General features: G+C 36.2%; 1 protein-coding gene across 3 annotated transcripts in view; it reads right to left on the bottom strand.

Annotated features, from left to right (window-relative positions):
* The window catches only part of RPS6KA3 (ribosomal protein S6 kinase, 90kDa, polypeptide 3), a 64,704-nt gene that overhangs the window by 36,538 nt on the left and 11,000 nt on the right, over window positions 1-17,166 (bottom strand). For 2 of the 3 annotated variants that reach the window (XM_010571268.1, XM_010571269.1), the window contains exons 2-3: window positions 4,442-4,558; window positions 2,688-2,769 (exon numbers count right to left, since the gene is read on the bottom strand). In XM_010571268.1, the coding sequence (XP_010569570.1) occupies window positions 2,688-2,769; window positions 4,442-4,558 (199 nt within the window). Of the gene's footprint in view, window positions 1-2,687; window positions 2,770-4,441; window positions 4,559-16,944; window positions 17,027-17,166 lie in introns of those variants that run through there. The other variant, XM_010571266.1, reaches the window with a different exon arrangement.

The raw sequence follows: 17,166 nt of genomic DNA on the forward strand, positions 1-17,166 counted from the left end.
TTCAGCTGTCCCCGGCAACTCCCCGGCCACTCCAGTTAGGGCATGGTTCCCATCCGAAGCTCCACATTAGCCAGGACACGGACAAAATTCAGAACTCTTACAGATGAGGGCTAGTAAAGCTTGCTACGGTGGTTTAAGATGCTGCATTTCTCCTTCTTTCCCTTATTCTACATTTTGTTACTGCCCCTCTCCCAAACGTTGCAACTTCTCGAAGGAAGCACCCCAGAGCAATGAAGTCGAGTCCAAAGTTTAAGTTGCCAGCATTCCTTGTACAGTTAACAAGCCAGAGTTCTCAAGTATTAAAATATAACAAGGCAGGAAGAGGTAGTCAAGCAGCAAAAGGGTCTTTCAGAAGTTTAGCTATCTTTTCCCAGAAACAGGCACTTACAATAATACAGGTACTTGTGAAAAAGTTATAAAGATACATTTTCATGAATGAATAAAGCTATCAAGCTTCCATCTCCCTGCAGAACAGATTCTTAAATATGGAAGCACATGAAATTAGTGCTCAAACACAGAGCAAACACCACATTTGAATTTTGACCTTTACAGCGAAAGTCATGCAAATGTCACAAGATAGTTGTGCAATTTTACTGTTCCAAGGGTTCATCTGAATTACAAAATTGAAAGTCAGAATATTCTTTTTTTAGGCAGATTCAGTTGAGAAAAAAATTCAAAAGACTTTTAAGTGCCTGTAGCTATGCAACAGTTACATGGATAACAAGCCTTATTCCTGAAAAGCTAGAGAAAGTCCAGATTTACAAAATCTCAACCAAAAAAGGTACAAGGAATGGAGCTCATTTCAGACATTAGTATTAGCCATTATTTGACTTAAAATCTGACTTTTGCTGACTATAGTTTCCATATGCGTGCTGCTGGCAGTACTGATTTTTCTTGACACATTTGATGCCAGACACTGTTGCAATGATTTGGTCCCGGTTCTCTCTCTCCCCTCATCATAAAGGGGCAGTGAAAGAAGATACCTTCTGCCAGAGTGTATTAATAAACCAGTCTCTGCACTAAACAAAGTTGTATGTGTATATTCTTGGATTTGCTCTAAACACTAAAAGGTTGGACTGTGTAGTTACATCAATGTGTTCTGGTTAATATAGTTGCATTCCTATTCCTATGAAAATATTCTCTCTAAATTTGATTTGTGAATCATGCACACTACCTCTGATTAAGCAGCAGTCTTAAAGGGCATTTTTATCTTTAATTTTAGAACACAAAAATAACTTTATAAAATAGATTTGAAAGAGCTACAGAACCTTAGACAAATCAAGTAATACAGTGTATTATTTAAAATTACAATATTAGACCTCAAAAATGTTGCAAATATGGAGAAAATAATTAATTTCAGTTAATTTCATATTAAGATTTCAACAGTAACCTTCATTTGCATGCAACTCTGCTCTTCCTAAAACATGAATTGCAATCAAAAGACACTCAAAAGCATCTGAAAATTCAGATACAAAGTGTTGAAAAGTGTGGCATCCTCCTGCTAGTGTCACCTTTCTGCTCAAGCCTTTTGCATCCTTGAATTCTTAGTGCCTCAGAGAGTCTCCTTTTCCAACCAAAAGTCAAGCTTCCAATTTCAGTATTTATCAGTCTCTGCCATCTGTAGGCAAAACTAGGTCCACAGCTTGGACTGTAATTTTTACACGTAAGGTTAAACCGCAATCAAAAGGTGATGGAGAGAAGCCCTCAAATGTCTTAAAAAAGCAACTGCTGAATGACCTTTGACTCCAGTCCTGAGCTATTAACAGGCTGGAGAATGAAAGGCTATTGAGGATATCAAAGTACCTTAAATGAATGGAAACCAATTTCAGAAAAATAGGAAGTAAATAATGAGAATAACACGTGCCACAAAACACAGAGGAATCAAAATATAGGAAACTGTTCAAAAACACACCCTCTGTAATAGTTTTAAGTGAAAGTGATATACAATGAGATTGGTGACATACGTATTCAGCACTAGATCTCAAGCAGAAAATTTCAGGTTCAACATTTTAGCATTAGTTCACAATTCAATGCGAGTTTTTGTGCCCTCCATCATTCTATGAATATTTTCAGATGAAACTGTATGTCAAGATTTCAAATCTATATAATAATCAACAACATAGGTGAAGTTGTTGAAACTATCCCAAAATTATCATTGCAATTTCAGTGCAGTCATGTGGTAGAAAAACTAGAAATAGACAGAAGTGTTGAACAATGGCATAAAGCAACAAATACACATTCTGGTTAAGTTCTTAGAACTTTTAGAATAAAACAGCTGATATAATGCACTTGTAAATATCATGACGTAAATATAAACTGAGCAAAAGGCATTAACTGTATCCTTGGTGATACACAGCAAATGAAAAAAAGGAAGGATATTAAGTTTCAGATAACAGCTCAGGAGCAGGTCAAGTGGCAGGTATAACTCAACTACTCTATTAAACAACGATCACCTAACAAACTTCGTGCGGAAAGGAACCTATTTTCCCCTGTAACTATTAATATAGTACTGCTGTTTACTTATCCCTTCTGGGTTTACAATACAAGGCAGTGTATTCTGCTATTTGTTGTTTGATAGAAAAAAGTTCTAAGATACCATCTGTAGAACAGCATGTGCGTAAAGATTAAGTGTTGGTATTATGTCCCTGATTTCTCTCTTCCCGCCCCCACCTCTAAACAGTCCTTACCTTTCAAGGTGGCCTTTTTCAATACCTTCATTGCATAAAGCTGTCTAGCATCTGATCCTGAGATTTTTTTGACAAGGAAGACCTGCATTGAAAATTAAAAACAATTCTTAAAAGCAAATAAAGGCAATTCAGATCAATATACTTTGCTATGAAATTCAAGTAGTCAGTATTATTTCAATGAAACTCAACTTGACAGTTTTAGATTCTACAAAGCCAAACAAAAATTTCCTTGCATTTTTTCCTACTATTCCTTCATTTCATAACCTAAAAGGTTCACTCAAGACAAACAGTCTGCCAAATTAAATTTGGTTTAACTTAACTGATTTCAGTGAGTTAACATCCCTTTGCATTATCCAGAGTTTACCAGAACATCAGCACCTTGAAAAACATCAGACCCTGAAAAGCATGCAGAAATGTCTTTTTAAATCGAATGGGAAGTAGTGACATCTTCCCAAGTTATTAGAAAAAAGGGATTATGGGTTTTGTAATATTAATCCTTTTTGCATAAAGGCTAAACCAATTGAGGACAAGATTGGCATTTTTGCAATACTTTGAGTCAGCTAGACAGCTAATTATTTTTTCTTTTTCAAAACTTATAGCAGTTATAGCATAGAATTTAATAATATCAATAAAATAAAAGGAATTTTTGAAATTATACTTTATTAGCTTACATTTCCTTGCCCCTGAATGATCTACTTCTCCTTATCTGAAGATTTCCAAATAAAAACTTGGTTATGATTCTGGATGAAATCAAACAACATAGGAAACCACCTTTGGAATCAGGTTTCTCAGTGAATTCTTACTAGTTTGAGTACAAAATTTTATAGTTCCTAAAACATCTAGATTTCCAAGCTTAACTGGAACTGCTACTCCAGTAATGTGAATAACAGTAACTTCCTACCACCAAGACAGAATTGGACTGATTATTCTCATTTTCCCCCGTATCCAAGATGGATTTGGCATTGTATGCTAGAGCTTAACATCACATTCAGAATTGTAGTTAAGGCAGAAAATGAATGCAAAGGCTCTGTTGTCTTACATTACATATTCCATCCTGTCTCTACAATCTGTCTTGCCACATGAAGTTAATGTTTTGCCTCCAAGTTGTATTTGGACAACTAAAAGTATCATGCACACCTAATGAGATCTCAGTGTGGACAGAACTCACTAAATGCTAGAAACATTGACTCTTTAACAGGTCTTCAAATAAATATCAAGGTACACTATGCCTTAACCAAATGATGACAGATAATACCTAGCTTGAACATGACTAGGGTATATCATGTTTACTTCAGTAGCCATTATTGCCTAAAATTTGTTCTTTACAATTACAATCTGCTACAAAAAGAAATGCTGCCTGTAGCTTCTGTACTGGTGATGACCTACCATTAGCAAGTTAGCAACTAGGAATACTTATCAAAAAAACCTCTCAACCCTCACCCCCTCAAACATAAAAGAAGAGTAATTATAGAAAAATGACATTCCATTTTAACAGTGAATACCCGATTATTTCATATCAAGCCAATTCTTCTATGGAACTTTGAGATCTGCATATCATACAAACTAGAAAAAAATTTACTGCTTTAAAAAGATCTGCCACAATTACAGCAGCTAGTTAGCACTAATTTAGAAAGCAGTTTTCACTTGCAACACTGCCTTAATGCAAGACTGTGGCTGTCCTAAACATTTCAGTCCTAATATTATTCAGTGCTATATTCCTGAATGATTGGCTCCCCAAGAGTTCAGTCACTAACCTTTCCAAAGGATCCTTGTCCTAGTACTTTCAGAAGTTCAAACTGTGACGGGTCTGCTTTCTCATGTCCTTCCTTTACATGGTGAGTTATTGCAATTTCTTTGATATTTCCTTCTTCCTGACAGAGGAAAAGAGTGGAATAAATTTGCGTTAGTGGTGCATCTTCCTAAAATGTTTATAAATTCACAATATGTTGAAAAATCCCAGTGCTACTGAATCCAATCAACTACATGCTCCCAAATGTAGATAAAAAACACTGAGCAATGCTCTTTGCATAATTAAGACACACACACAAAAATTGTATCTGTTACAAAAGGTAGTATTAGTTTAGTAACGATGTGGCTTGAACTTTTAGGGATGCATCAGAATCCAGACAGTAATAGAGCTGACAAAACAAGTCAGCAATTCCCAAGCTTTTGTGCTTAGGCCCATATTGTTTGGTTCATAATCTCCATTCCAGATTCACAACCCATTAGTGGAAACCAATCTTCTTAAGAATTTAGTCCTCTTAAAGCACACCTAGAGTACATCAAATGGACCAGATCTCTTAGGAAAGCCCTCCTTTTTAACACTTGAATGAGGACCACCATGCTGCAGCGATGTTAATGCTCACCTTTATAAGACAGTGTAAAACTCAAGACATTTCCCCACAAAGCAGCACAGCCTCCACCCCCACTTCAGCAGCAATAAACTCTCCACCCCACCACTGAGAAAATTCTGGTGAGGAAGTGAATCTCATTGCCTCTCTTCTTGAGGAGAGTCTATTTCATAAAAGCTGCCAGTCTTCAGCATTTCCTCTTCTGTGAGAAACCAGTCACCAGAAAGCTCTAAAGGGCAGTGGATCTTCTAGTCTTTTTGCGCTCTGTGCTTAATTCAGTATTTTCTGCACAGAATTTGAAAATTCCCTGGAAAAGCAACATCCTGCCATCCTGCCACTTCAGAACTTATCAGCAACTGTTCAAAAGTAGGTTAAAAACTGCATTCTTATCAATCTCATCTGAAGAACTATCTAGGCATTACACACAATCCAACCTAAGCAGCACTGACTGTAAGTTAACTTACATAACGCAAACCTGCTAACTACAATTTCAACTTTTTCTGCATTCTCTTTCTATTCCTTCTATGGGCTACAGTGAATAAATCAAATCTGAGAATACTTTTCCTCTACGTAATGAGGAAGTCTCAGATCTATTTAACAGAATCGCAGAGTGGGTGATGTTGGAAGGTCATCTCATCCAACCCCCCTACTCAAGCAAAGCCACCTACAGCTGGTTGCCCAGAACCGTGTCCAGGCAGCTTCTGAATATCTCCGAGGATGGAGACTCCATAACTTCCCATGGTAGCCTGTACCAGGACTCAGTTACCCTCACAGTGAAAGAGTGTTTCCTGATGTTCAGAGGGAACCTCCTGTGTTTCAGTTTGTGCCCATTGCTTCTGGTCCTGTCACTGGGCACCACTGAAGAGATCCTGGCTCTGTCCTCTTTGCACACTCCCTGCAGGTTGGTCAAACATGATTTCACCTTTGTGAATCCATGCTGACTAACCCCAGTTACCTTTTTGTCCTTTGTGTACATGGAAATGGTTTCCAGGATTAGTTGTTCCATCACCTTCCCAGGGATCAAGGTGTGGCTGACCATCCTCTAGTTCCCTGGGGTCCTCCTTCTTGCCCTTTTTGAAGGTAGGAGTGACACTTGCTTTCCTTCAGTCCTCAAGCACCTGGATCATTGGATCAAGAGTGGCCTCACAACGGCATCTGCCAGGTCCCTCAGCACTCATGTGCATCCTATCAGGGCCCACGGACTTGTGTACGCCCAGTTTGCTCAAGTATTCTCTAACCCGACCCTCTTCCACCACGGGTATGCCTTCCTTGCTCCAGACCTTCCCTTTATCTATATGCACCAAAATGTGCGCTACTTAGTTCTAGTGATGGGGGAGCAGAGGCAGTGTTCTAAAGCTGTGCTTCCAAAGCACTAATTTATATATTCTTCAAGCATTCTGCAAAATTTATGTGCATGAATTATTGCTGAAAGTATCCTTTTGTGTCTGCTCATCTCAGGACCGTGTATAAGTGCACAGTAACTGACCATACAGGTCAGCATGCTCCAACACATGCTTCTTCCAGATCAACATCTCTCTTTCAAAAGATTCTTTTTTTAAAAGATTCCAACCAAAGTTGGAAACAAACTGCATGTAACAAATCCTGAGCATGTATGTGTGAGAGTGTGCACATATAGAAAAAATTTCCAACGTACACTTTGGAATAACGCACAGAACTTCCTGGCAACTTTTAAAATCAGAAAGTGAAAAAAGATATTTTATTGTACAGAACTTGGATTTGTCTTGGGTGTTCTAAAATTAAGATGACCAATAAGGATAGGTGTCAGTTTCCAGTGTAAGACACCCAAAATTTTGCATGCATGTATGCTGTGTACTACTCCTAATAAACCTAAACTCCTTCTTCCTTTCAGGAGAAAATGCTACCATCATTGACTCAAGGCTGAATCTTTACGGACTTCGAAAGAAATATTGATTCCTTCTACTTGTCAAAGGAATTATTTGCTGGTGGACATCTGTATTTTCATCTTTTAAACTAGTATATGATCTGTTGGGTTACATACTACTTAAACCATCCACTGCAATCTTGGAGAATCCCAGGAGAGCAACAGCACAGTAGAACAGATCACCGAGTACACATTACTTCGGATACTTTGATCCATTTCTGCTTAGCTGTTTTATCTATTAGCTCCCTGGCAATCTTGGGAAAGTAAAAAATGTGTGAAACAGAACTTCCTCAAATCTTTCTGTTATCTACTCAGATTCAGGGACAAAAAGCGATCAGGTGGACACATTGCTTTAAAAGCATCACAAAAAGTAATAAAAACAAGAAATGAAACAGAAGAGGTATTAACTTGTTCTCTATACACAAACAAAAATTATTTTTGAATGCAATGCAATTATTATGCCACCAACTTTCCAGTGGTTATTTTGGGCACTCTCTAAAAAAACCCCAAACCACCACTTCACATTCCTGATACTAAGCGGATATTCCCAGTCTTCACAGTTTCTCAGGGTTCAGATACTCTTCAGTCCTTGTACAGCAGACCTAGTACAACTCTGTATTCCAACAAAATGGAACTCAGATCTTACTGTACTTTACTAGCTTGTCTGTAACACATGCTTGGGAGCAAGATTTATGATGAATAGTTACCCACAAATTTGCAGTTTCCTTTTCTGACATAATTGCCGAATGTTTGTTATTTTAACCTAAACAGTATTTTGCAAATGCAGTCAAAAATACAAAAGCGAAGCCTTTTATAGAAATGCAAATTATATACAGAAGTAATGAACCCTCACTGTACCCACTATCTACCTGAATTAAAATACAAGCCTTTCACACTGTAAAAAGAGATCTCTCTCAGCCAACTGCGCTAATTACATTAGCTGATAGATGTCATCTTACAGTAAAAGCTGGAAGAGAAGCCAGCCATTCAGTCTGGTACTGAGTTTGTCTTAAGCTCCACCTCTGATGATTCCTCAATATTTGGAAAAAACATTTGTCCCATGTGATGAATTCAAATTAAATGAGATTATGTATAGGGTGCTGAAAGACTCAGGTTCTCCTCCCCTTCCTTCCACTCCCTGACAACTTTCACACCACTATAGACACTCACTCACCAGCGATCTGGCTGTTGCAATGGTGCAATCTTTTTCCCAGTTATAACTACACCCTACTGCCTGTATTTTATTTCTATTATTTATAAGCTTGGAAAGCTCCCTTTTCTCAAGCCTTATACTGCAGCAATGGCTAAATACGAGTCCCAAGACAAATTTTTTTTCTAGCCACATGGCTCTCTAAGGCCTTCTTCACACTAGGAAGTAAAACTGTCACAGAAAGTCACATTTAAAAAAAAAACCAACAAACAAACTGTGCTAGTCAACTTAAAGTGGTTGCTACTGGCTTCCGTTATCCTGAAGCTAAATATAGATGACAAGGAAACAAACAGAAGGTAACATTACTCTGAGTTTCCTTAACATTTCCTTAACAGTATAATAGTGTGAAAACAACACTGGCCTAGAAGGGAAGTGAGTGACAAACAAGTTTGGGTATGAATTTAAACACCACTATTTCAGAATAACTTCCTGTACTGATATAGTTTGCAAGTCAGAACTATTCTGGTCAGTAAGTATCTCAGTATAAGTAAGCTTTTAGTAGTGTACCTCACAATACTTGTCTATGCACAGGAATGCATACATACATAGGAAAGAACACTAAATGGACTATATTCCACAGACAAAACAAGTCTAAAAGAGAAAAGCTAAAAGCACCATGGATGACTAATTTTTCTCTTTAGGAATCAGCTACAAATTAGAATAGGAAACATGCTTGTCAGGAAAAAAAAAAAAAAAAAAAAGATACACACCTTCTAGGGAAGCAGTGAAAAACCAATTTAACCATTATAAGGCTATAAAAATAATAGCCTAATCATGTTGCTAGAAAAATTCCATATTTTAGGTACTTAACAATCACTAAATACTCACTTTTGTCCTAGTAATTGACTTTATGTGAATTTCTTTTATGTTCACTTTTTAATTCAAGGCTAAATTAATTCTGCTGTAACATAAAATACTTGTAATAAGATCTCAAACGGATACAAGTATACAGGAACAACTATTAGATAATGTATTAAAAGGAAACTGGACTTCATACCCTAAAGGAAGTAGAAGCAGAAGAGTCTTAGTAGGTAAGTATTTCTCAGCAGTAACAAAAAAACCCAGAAAAGCAAGAGAAAAATGTGAGTTTATCTATACATAGAATCTTCCGTAATTTATCCTTCAAATTTCTGAATTTCCAGTAGGAGATCTGAAAATGGTTCCGAGTTTAAAGAAGTGGCCCGTGCACAGCTAGATGGCATAACACACTGCTTGCTTTACACAGATCAGTTTACCTGCATGTCTTTTTCTGAGTGATATGTTCCAGGGACAACTGAAAAGCTGGTGTAGAGCTAGTAAACTGGGCTCTGAACTGCTACGAGAGCCGCCAGTATCATCCACAATACCATTCCGATTGTTCTCACAGGTTTGTAATTTCCACTTCTTTTATTACTCCTAATAATTCCAATCTTTTTACAGATTGATTTTATTTTCTAATCATGAATACAGCAGCAAAAAGAATACATACCCTTCTACCTCTAACTTCCAACTCCTGAAGATAAAGTAACAGTGGTATGAAAGGAAAAACAAGTAAAAGGGGTCTGAGAGAGAATTCTGGAGTCTGAGCTTAAACCATCTGTAGACACTTTAAGAGAGGGTTGCCACACATGCACTTACAACAACTAAGTATTGCGAGTGCCATATGAGATATATTCTTATGACACAACCTATATCTGATAAATTTAAAAAATACAATAAACACTCATTAGAATTTAAATAGCACCTCAAAAAATAGAAGCATTCTAAGTCTACAAATTTTATATAAAAACGACAGAGAAACAACCAACTAAAGATTAAAATAATTAAAAAAACCAATTTCAAACGTATGCTCTGACACTGACAAAATAATCCACAAGGAAAAAGCTCTGAATCATCTAAATAGACGGCACAGGATCAGACTTATGCTCTTACTCGTAACAGGAAGAGGAAGGCTATCCAGAATGAGGAACATTAGCACATCCAAACACCATAGGGGTCCTGCTGCACCTACCATTCTCAGTTTCAGGTTCTTGAATAAATGCATAAGCCCAGTATCAACATGCATAATGACAAGTGCTTGACAAAAAAATTCTGAAACACTGGGACAGAAACAGGGAATTCAACAAGAAAGTTACCCTACTCTCAAAGACGTGCAAGAATTAGGTGTGAATTAACTTAAACAGAACACCAAAGAATAAGCTGGTATGTCACGTATGGAATGCTTACTTAGGAAAGATGTCCCCAGAAGACAGATTCCTCCTTTTCTGGGTACTCAAAATTATGTGCATATGAAAAGAAATATTTTAAACACTTAACTCTTTATGATAGCATATTTTAGATAACAGGTATTAAAAGAGAAATTAGTTCATCAGCTTCACAATGAGCGACAAAGATCTGAGCACACACTCTTCAACATACTGAAAGTGTAAGTTAAAATTATGATATGAATAGATTACACTAAAGGGAAAAAGCAGCAGCTATCTAAAAAATGTAGTTTAACAGCAATAATAATAATAACAGAATGGTATATTTAAATTGTTCCTACACATAGGTGACATTTAATGAGTGTAAAGTCATGAAGTGACATAAAACTGGAAAGGTAAGGAAAAAAAAAAAACAGGGAAACATTTACAGCTTAAGACATCCAAAGCATTCAGGTCAAATGGAATGTGGCTCAAAGTAAACTAGCCCCATCCTGAACAGAAACACTGACTGCATCGTCTCTGTTGTCAGCTTCGGTGAAATTAAACTGAAATCAGATGCAATACAGAAAGTTAACCAAAAGCAAGATATCCAAAAGTAAGATCTCTTAACAAAGATATGTGTGCACAAGAAGATTGGGGGCAAGGAGGTTTCATTGGATTATAACAGTGTGGTACCTTAAAAATATATTTGTGGTCAGCTATGCACAGTATAACTGGCAGTTTAATTTTTATAACATCAAGAGCAAAGATAAGTATGTGCAGTATATGCTACGAGTACCTATAGATTAAGGCTTTTTGAAAGAACATTCCATTTATTTTTAACATGCTAAAACACTTCAAAAGGCTTGACATTACATTTTTGATGGCTCTGATGCCTGTTATAGTAGAAAATGGGTGTTCTTATTTGATGACAAAAAAGGGAATAAAAGCAGTTAAAGGCTAAACAAAATAAATGGCTCCTTCACCATACCCAAATTTCATCTGGCAGCTTCTAACTAACTCTGAAACAGATTTCTGAGAAAATTCTCTTTATAAAAAAGTTCAAATATGGATTTAGAAAACCCCAGAAATTCTTATTGTGAGATATGTGATGAATAACTGTATCCTATCTCGAGTCCTTTGCATCAGGGAGGGGATATTAAAGATAACACACAACATCCGTATTCCGTTAACAAAAGAGACAGAAGTGACTGCAAAACAAGGTTGCATGTTCACCTTCCCATGAAATGAATACGACCTAGATGTAGGTGAAAATCTCCTCAGTGCAGTGAATTTCAGCTGGCAGATGACTAAGCACTGATCAAAGAACTTTCCCTCTGCACAATTGCTGGCTATATGAAATGTATCAAGAAATACAACACCAAACCTGTAACATCTGAATAAAAGGTTTCATGGTGAAAGTAAAAGGCCACATACCAAACCCTTCTGCATCTCACAGAGATGGAAGTTATTTCATAACTGACATAAAAAAGGAACAAGGATAAAATACTAACCCTCACATTCATTTTAAACAAAACCTCTGAATTTTACGGCATGATTGCTGGACAAAAAAATACCATAGTATGTTTGCTTTTGGAATTGAGAAGCAACTTGCCTCTCAGTAGGGCTTTTAAATAAACTGTACTTTTCTAATAGGAGGCACAGATGGCCAGGACAGACATGGCTATACATACTCAAGTTCATCAAAACCCAGCAGGAGGGAAATCTGGCATATGCAACAAATCCTTAGACAGGTCCTGTATTCAAAAAAAAGTTCTTCCTGGACAGTGAACATTGTTGACATGCTGACCAAAAACTGTAAAAGGGGGATTAAGACTTTGACTTAAGGTAAACATTAGATAAACAGATTAACAAATTTTAATCTCAATGAATAATTAAAATCTGTTCTAATACCTAAGCCAGGTTAAGTAACTACTGCAGAAATTAACTCAAATGCTGATACTCCTGGTTCCAACATTACCCAGGTTTCACCTTTATCTGTTAATTCTGTACTGCTCTTAACACAGTTAAGAAGGTACAGTCAGAAGCATCTTCTATAGTTACTTACAGACTTAGTTAGGACTTAATTTGCCCCTTAAGATAAGTAAGGGTTTGTTCAGATTTTTCACTGTAAAGCCACCTTCCAGCTCCTGGTCTTGTAAGGTCTTCTCTGAATAATTTTTTATTTTTAATACTTGATTTTTAATGTTATTTTGGAAGCCCTTGCATCCCTGCTAGACACAGCAACGATGGACTGATTTTATGCTGCCTATAGAGCAATAGCCCCATACTACTCTTAGCCACAATCTTCCTGCCTCGACCTGCAGAGACGGCAATTGCTAAGGCACTGACCGTGAGGCTGCGTTCCGTGGCATTGCTAGTCCTTTCAGAGTCACTGCCTGCCAAAGTCAAGTCACTCCCCCAACTTGTGCAAGATTCTTTGTGCCTAATACACAATTTAGCATTTAACTGTGCCAATATTAGTATTTTTAATGCTCCTTCTGAACAGACACTATTAATATATTAAGAAATGTTGGTGGGATCCCACCAGAAATTCTTCCAGGAACTGTTTTGTGAATATTTTCCATTTAAAATAACATTTTTAAATGGATTAGAATCTGTTTTATATATTTGTTTTGTATAGTGATAATTTACACGTGAGAAACAGCCAGAATCACCATTAGGAAAGTTCACAATTCTGGAATTTCAACTTCCATACAGTCAGGAACCAGAATGAGAGAAAAAAAAATAAATCTTCCTGCTAGTTTTAATCACAACAACCAAGTCAGCTCTATATTGCCAGTACTGGTGAATACCCCCCCTCAAACATTAGCCATCTTTCAAGGTAAGACAACAGCCCTAAAATAAATTTTAGCATTAAGTTTCTGAAATAAAGATACAAATATTTCAACAGTATTAAACTGCAATCCTTTTCTTATAAGACAGGTAATAGTAATTTCTATCAGTGCAAAGGACATTTCATAGTGTACTTCCCCTTCACACTCTTCAGCTGCACCTAATGAATTTTAAGTTATCCAACAAACTCACTGCTCTGTCAGTTTATTCTATTGACCATACAATTTTCAAAAAAGCGAATCCAATGAATAAAGAGCTAATTGCCACCTTCTCTTCCACTTGAAAGTTGAGCAGCAGAAAAAAATACTGTTTTTATCAGTTCTCATTTGTTAGCACTAGGTATGCAGCTACATAGATTTTTCCATTTTTGTTACAGAAGTAGCAGCTTTGTTTTCACCCCCCTCAATATCTTTTTCAGGAATGTTTTGCTTCCTCTAGACAAATGCATGTTCTTAAGGCACATGCACATTCAGTACAAGTGAAGATAAGGCTGAAAACAGAAAAATGGATTCCCCAGCAAGTTACTTAACACTGCTCCAACCACGGCTGCAAGTTTCCTTTTACTACTTTGTTAGCTTTCATTGTATTTATCAGAGCTCAGCTGGTCATTGCTGTATTTGGCAAAACATTTTTCTGTCACAGGCAGAATAATGTTGATTCCTATAATCAAATGAAACCACTTCTGAAATATTGACTATGATATTAAACCTTGGTGCTGAAGTTACATAAAGCAGTATGTCCTGTAAGGACAGTAAGCTTATTGGATATCAAGTGATTTTAAAAGGATGACTCAATGTTGGCACAGTTCCCCAGCTCATATACATAATTTCCTTTTCCTCCCCTCCCTTGAGTCAGGAAGTCTCCTAGATGCGTTTTTACTTTCCCAACTTGTTATGAGTGTAGGATGAATTTTCAGTATTACCTGAACAAATAAAACCCATACGAGCTATGCTTTTTGAAGTAAAAAAGAGCCAACAAACTGAAAACCAATTACTTTTACGTTTTGTATGATGGCGTATAGAAATCTTTATTAAGATAAAAATGGGAGTTAAAAATGTGAGGAGTGCACCAGTCTAGGTGTTTTTAAATATCTCAGACACATTCTATACACATTCATACATTCTATACTCATTATACACCTACCTTTAAATTCAAAACTGCCTTTTAAAAAAAAAAGTAAATTCAATGTCCAAGAAGCATTTCACAATCTCCCATTACTTCACTAAGCAATGTTAGTGATCTAAACCATGGAACAAAAAACATTCCTTATATTTGTGACTAACATTCAATTTGGGTCACTTAATAGAACTAATGATTACTTAAATGCTCATACACAAACAATTGTTCTAAAAAGCTGATTAAAAATGCTGCTTTTGAAGTAGCAATTATTCTAATACAACAAAAACAAAAGCACTGCCATGCATAAAATTAAGTCAAGCTGACTTAAGAATATTCTGCGTATGTTGTCTGGTTTACACTAGTACCAAAGAAAAGCAAGAATAAAGCAGAAGTATGTTCTAGTTAACATGGACATTTAAAGTCAGAAATGTAGCTTTCCACAATTTATGTCTTTGCTTGTTTTTAAAAGATGGAAAAACTTACACTTTCAGCTGACATCAAATTACTTGTTACAGATGGCATCTATTGTTTTACCTGACAGAAAATAAGATTTCCTAAAAGCAAACTCTATTTGCAAATGTTTAGTTTCAGGGTTTTTTAATTTAGTCTTAAATTGTTAAGTCTTTAAGAGAAAAACAATGCATAGACATAATAAAGAAAAATCACTGTATTTGTTCCTTACTGTCTATACTTTCTACTCTTTTCCATTCCTGGCTTTCTGCTACAACAGTTCTGAGATCTAGAAGGATGTCTATGTCCACACCTGTTCCAGGTAGCCAACTCACATAAAGAAGACTGCAGACCTGGTTACTGAGACTAAACTCCTCCCATTCTTTTGGTGTTATAGATGAAGCAAGACAGGAGTTTGAAGAATGAGTCATGTCCCAGAGCAAGAAGTCAAAGGATAGATGAGGCCCCTTGCATCAACACGGCTGGTCAGGCTGGGAGGGTAATTATGACGATGCTTTCCCTCCTCAGAATAAAAAGACAAAGGTCAGGACAGAAGTAGGACTCTACTCCTTCCTTCCCAAAGGAACTGTGAGCACTTGGTTGTTTAGCAGGTAAAGCTGAGGAATTCCTGTAAGCATTTTAAAAGCTCAGTGTTGGTCACCAGGAGCATTTTTGTAATGCAGTTCTCTTTTGATCAAACAACACAAAATTATCTCATGAACTAGACTGTGCATGTCAGCATTGGAAAAAAATACTCATTGGGTGGAACTTTCATTTCCCAGTAATTTTGATATGAGTTTTGTTCCTACTTTGTAAGCACTAACATTTCAGAGCATTGCAATTAAAAAAATAATTCAAAGTTTAAAAAAAAAATCAACAATTAAAAAAAAATCCACGAGCACATTCAGCACTAATCTATGACTCCTATTTTATTGAGATAATATCCTAAGTATACTCTAAAATTTATATGGGCTGAAAACCCTTAGTTTGGTCTGCACTGCCTAGTATTTTAAAATCAACAATTTTAAAGACAAGATAATCAAGCTGCCATAAGTAGATAAAACGTCAGTTTTTTTAATCAGAGACTTCTGAGAAATACCTTTCATGTTGCCTGTGGAAAAGAACTGTAATTCAGGACTAGGAGTTGATAGATGTTTATTTTACAAGGCTTAAATTAAAAAACTGTATATAATGCAGCCTAAGTTCTATTGTTTTACATGCATGTCTTGTTTTAGTGTTTCAGTTATGGGAAACAAATTTAATTTCATTTTCTAGCACATATTGTGAAGTTTAAACAAGTACATAGACTAGTAGGTGTTAAATTACTATCCCTTTTATTTACAAATTACTAGACCTGCTTCACTTAAGATGTTAAGACAGTACACAAGAAGGTTATTGTTTTGTTGGTTTTTTTCACTGAAAACTATTTGCAGACTTAACAGCAAGAGAAACATGAAAAGTGATTTGAGTTTCAACAACAAAGTGCTCTGTCACATTGCATGTTTACTTATATTGTTAAATAGTTTGGAAACAGTGCTTGGGATAATACAGTTCTCCACTAGAAATTTTTCTCAACTTAAAAAAAATCTTTTATGTTTAAATATATGCTCAACAACAAGACAAATTACACCAATTAAATGTCTGCTATGACTAAATTATCATTTAAAAGTTGAAATAACCGTAACATGAACTGTAACACAAGCAGGAGCATCACTACTCTTAATATTGTTTTCAGAAGTAAATTTAAGATATTAATAAGCGTGAGTTATTTTAACTGTCACTCCACACACAACCATATTTTACAGTTTAAAGTACTATATGAAAATGTAACTCTTAAAATAACCACTAAGTATTAATTTTAAACATACAAACATTTTTAATAAAACTAGACTCTCAGTGAGGAAACTTAACATACAGCTAAGCTCATACATTTCTGGAGGAAAAAAAAAAAGTAAGTTTTACAGTATTTACATACAGGTAAATTTCCCAATAAAGCAAAATTATCAACAGGTACCTTAGAAACTTCTACAAAATATGAGCCCACCACAAACTTTTTTTTTTTTTAAAGAAAAAACAAAAGGCTTTGTATACAAACAGCACTCTTCCCAAAGCAGTGAAAGACTAAAATTGCTTTGAAATTAGAAGTTTAATTAAAATAAAATTTCCCCTTTTCCCCTGGTTCTTTTAAATAAGAAACTAAGCTCACCCGAATAGAACGAACACGTAGAGCCAGAAACTTAAACATGACTAAGAAACCATGATGTTTAGATTTTCTGACTGAGCGATCATAAGTCTAGCAGGGAAGACCAACCCTGGCGTTTTTGCTGTGACCAGCTGTTCCGGCAATTAGAAAATTTCCTGTCAGGCAAGTCAGACACAGTTGGGGGGTGGGGAGAGAGAAGCGGGGCGGGGGGGGGGGGGGGGGGTC

The sequence above is a fragment of the Haliaeetus leucocephalus genome, unplaced genomic scaffold (genome assembly GCF_000737465.1).
Source record: "Haliaeetus leucocephalus isolate CR32 unplaced genomic scaffold, Haliaeetus_leucocephalus-4.0 Scaffold317, whole genome shotgun sequence".
Taxonomy (NCBI): Eukaryota; Metazoa; Chordata; class Aves; order Accipitriformes; family Accipitridae; genus Haliaeetus; species Haliaeetus leucocephalus.